General features: G+C 45.2%; 1 protein-coding gene across 1 annotated transcript; it reads right to left on the bottom strand.

Annotated features, from left to right (window-relative positions):
- Window positions 1-905: 905 nt before the first annotated feature.
- LOC119680706 (proline-rich extensin-like protein EPR1) lies at window positions 906-3,401 on the bottom strand (the record flags this gene model as incomplete). Its single annotated transcript, XM_038093656.1, has 1 exon — window positions 906-3,401. A coding segment is annotated over one exon (2,214 nt), but the record flags the coding sequence as incomplete, so codon positions are not given.
- Between the last annotated feature and the right edge of the window lie 2 nt (window positions 3,402-3,403).

Below are 3,403 nucleotides of genomic sequence, written 5' to 3'. Positions count from 1 at the left end.
AAATTCTTTTATAGTTTTATAAGTTAACCGTTTTGTAAGGACGAGAAAACTCCGCACGACTTCTGCTTCATTGCGAATTCAAAAATCGACTGAGATGAAAATTGGCTCGAATAATTAAACCGTTTTCTTCTTGAAAATAAATTTTCATAATTTTTCGCCTATTTAAATGATCAAAAAGAAAGTTGGCTAAACTGAATTCATACCAAAAAAATGTAATTTAATCAGCTACATAACAAAATCTAAAGCAGCAAACCATAATAGAAATTAAATGCTCATACGAGTACAAATTCATAATTAATCTCAATCAGGTAATTTAGTGTTTAAGTCTGTTTCATTGCCTTTTCTTGGCTTTTCTTGCCTGAAATTTGTTGATAAAATACGCCAAGCAGTCAAGTACTCGTGTAAACAAACTTGGGTGCACCTACCGTGAAAGACTGTTTAACACGCCTCGGCTTGGTACGCACTGAGGTGTAATTGCCAAGCGCCTCAGATCTGCCATCATCGGAGAATTGTGAAATCTGAAAACTCAGATTTGAATTTGCAGTTTATGAACTTCAAATGAACTCACATGGGCTTAATTACTTTCATGCATCTTCGGCAATTTTGTTGAGATACGAAAAATGAACCTTAATCAGTATTTAGTTAGGCAATGGTTGAAGTAAAAAAAAATTATTAAAAACAAAATCAATTAAAAGAAACACTCATTTAAAATTAATTTTTCTTTTATTCACAAAAACTAAAGTACAAAGTTTCGTTGGCAAGGATACAAAGGCACATTTTGTAAGAATTAATATTTTTAGTAACAAATCTAGAGCACAACAAAAGCGTTCAGTTTTCCTTAAAATATTGTAAATAAAACATTTAATTTCGTCTTATAAAAAAACAAAGATATACAGTAGAAAAGATACAAACGTGCTGTACAAAAATTCACGCGTTTGCTATCGACTTGCAGAGTAAAACTATGAGTAATTATAAGAATATTATTAATTAAAAAATATATAAACAAAACATGAATTCTTGCAATTGCAAAAAACAAAAATTTTTACAGTGTATTGACTAGATGTATCTAGCCCTAGACAAATAGATGGTACCATTTTGCTAGACTTAAAGGCAGTGATCATTATCACTAAACGCTGCTTCACAGTTGAAATATATGTGCAGCGTTACAGCAGTTTGACAAACAGAGCTTAGTACTCGAAGGGAATGCTAGGTACGGGGTAATTGTAACCAGGATGTTTGGTCGTTGGAGGAGGTGTTGGTGGTCTGGTTGGTGGACGAGTTGGTGGTGGAGTTGCTCTTGTTGGTGGTGGAGTCGCTCTGGTTGGTGGTCGGGTTGGTGGACGTGTAGTTGTTACTGGAGGTTGTGGTTTATTTGTTGGTGGCAAGTAAGTTGGTGGAGGACGTGTTGGTGGACGAGTTGGTGGACGGGTTGGTGGTTGAGTTGCTCTTGTAGTTGGTGGCAAATAAGTTGTTGGTGGACGGGTTGGTGGACGAGTTGGTGGACGAGTTGGTGGTTGAGTTGCTCTTGTAGTGGGAGGCAAATAAGTTGTTGGTGGACGTGTTGGTGGACGAGTTGGTGGTGGAGTTGCTCTTGTTGGTGGCCGGGTTGGTGGACGAGTTGTTGTTACTGGAGGTTGTGGTTTATTTGTTGGTGGCAAATAAGTTGGAGCTGGGGTACTTGTAGCACGTGTTGGTGGTGGAGTTGGTGGACGGGTTGGTGGACGAGTTGGTGGTGGAGTTGGTGGACGTGTTGGTGGACGAGTTGGTGGTGGAGTAGCTTTAGTTGGTGGTGGAGTAGCTCTTGTTGGTGGACGGGTTGGTGGACGAGTTGTTGTTATTGGAGGTTGTGGTTTATTTGTTGGTGGCAAGTATGTTGGTGCTGGAGTTGTAGCACGTGTTGGTGGACGAGTTGGTGGACGGGTTGGTGGACGGGTTGGTGGCCGTGTTGGGGGTTGAGTCGCACGTGTAGTTGGGGGCAAATAAGTTGTTGGTGGACGGGTTGGTGGACGAGTTGGTGGTGGAGTTGCTCTTGTTGGTGGTGGAGTAGCCCTTGTTGGTGGACGAGTTGGTGGACGGGTTGTAGTTACTGGTGGTTGTGGTTTATTTGTTGGTGGCAAATAAGTTGGAGCTGGAGTACTTGATGGACGAGTTGGTGGTGGAGTTGGTGGACGGGTTGGTGGACGAGTTGGTGGTGGAGTTGCTCTTGTTGGTGGTGGAGTTGCTCTTGTTGGTGGACGGGTTGGTGGACGAGTTGTTGTTATTGGAGGTTGTGGTTTATTGGTTGGTGGTAAGTATGTTGGTGCTGGAGTTGTCGCACGTGTTGGTGGACGAGTTGGAGGACGGGTTGGTGGTCGTGTTGGTGGTTGAGTTGCACGTGTAGTTGGGGGCAAATAAGTTGTTGGTGGACGGGTTGGTGGACGAGTTGGTGGTCGTGTTGGTGGTTGAGTTGCACGTGTAGTTGGGGGCAAATATGTTGTTGGTGGACGGGTTGGTGGACGAGTTGGTGGACGAGTTGGTGGTGGAGTAGCTCTTGTTGGTGGACGGGTTGGTGGACGAGTTGTAGTTACTGGTGGTTGTGGTTTATTTGTTGGTGGCAAGTAAGTTGGTGCTGGAGTACTGGAAGGACGAGTTGGTGGTGGAGTTGCTCTTGTTGGTGGACGAGTTGGTGGACGTGTAGTTGTTACTGGTGGTTGTGGTTTATTTGTTGGTGGCAAGTAAGTTGGTGGAGGACGTGTTGGAGGACGAGTTGGTGGACGGGTTGGTGGTTGAGTTGCTCTTGTGGTTGGTGGCAAATAAGTTGTTGGTGGACGGGTTGGTGGACGAGTTGGTGGTTGAGTTGCTCTTGTAGTGGGAGGCAAATAAGTTGTTGGTGGACGTGTTGGTGGACGAGTTGGTGGTGGAGTTGCTCTTGTTGGTGGACGGGTTGGTGGACGAGTTGTTGTTACTGGAGGTTGTGGTTTATTTGTTGGTGGCAAATAAGTTGGAGCTGGGGTACTTGTAGCACGTGTTGGTGGTGGAGTTGGTGGACGGGTTGGTGGACGAGTTGGTGGTGGAGTTGGTGGACGTGTTGGTGGACGAGTTGGGGGTGGTGTTGCTCTTGTTGGTGGTGGAGTTGCTCTTGTTGGTGGACGGGTTGGTGGACGAGTAGTTGTCACTGGAGGTTGTGGTTTATTTGTTGGTGGTAAGTATGTTGGTGCTGGAGTAGTAGCACGTGTTGGTGGACGAGTTGGAGGGCGAGTTGGTGGACGGGTTGGTGGTCGTGTTGGTGGTTGAGTTGCACGTGTAGTTGGGGGCAAATAAGTTGTTGGTGGACGGGTTGGTGGACGAGTTGGTGGTGGTGTTGCTCTTGTTGGTGGTGGGGTAGCTCTTGTTGGTGGACGGGTTGGTGGACGTGTTGTTGTCA

Source organism: Teleopsis dalmanni, chromosome 1 (genome assembly GCF_002237135.1).
Source record: "Teleopsis dalmanni isolate 2A chromosome 1, ASM223713v2, whole genome shotgun sequence".
Taxonomy (NCBI): domain Eukaryota; kingdom Metazoa; phylum Arthropoda; class Insecta; order Diptera; family Diopsidae; genus Teleopsis; species Teleopsis dalmanni.
Note: the sequence above shows the minus strand (reverse complement) of the source record. Positions and strands in the feature narration are given on the sequence as shown.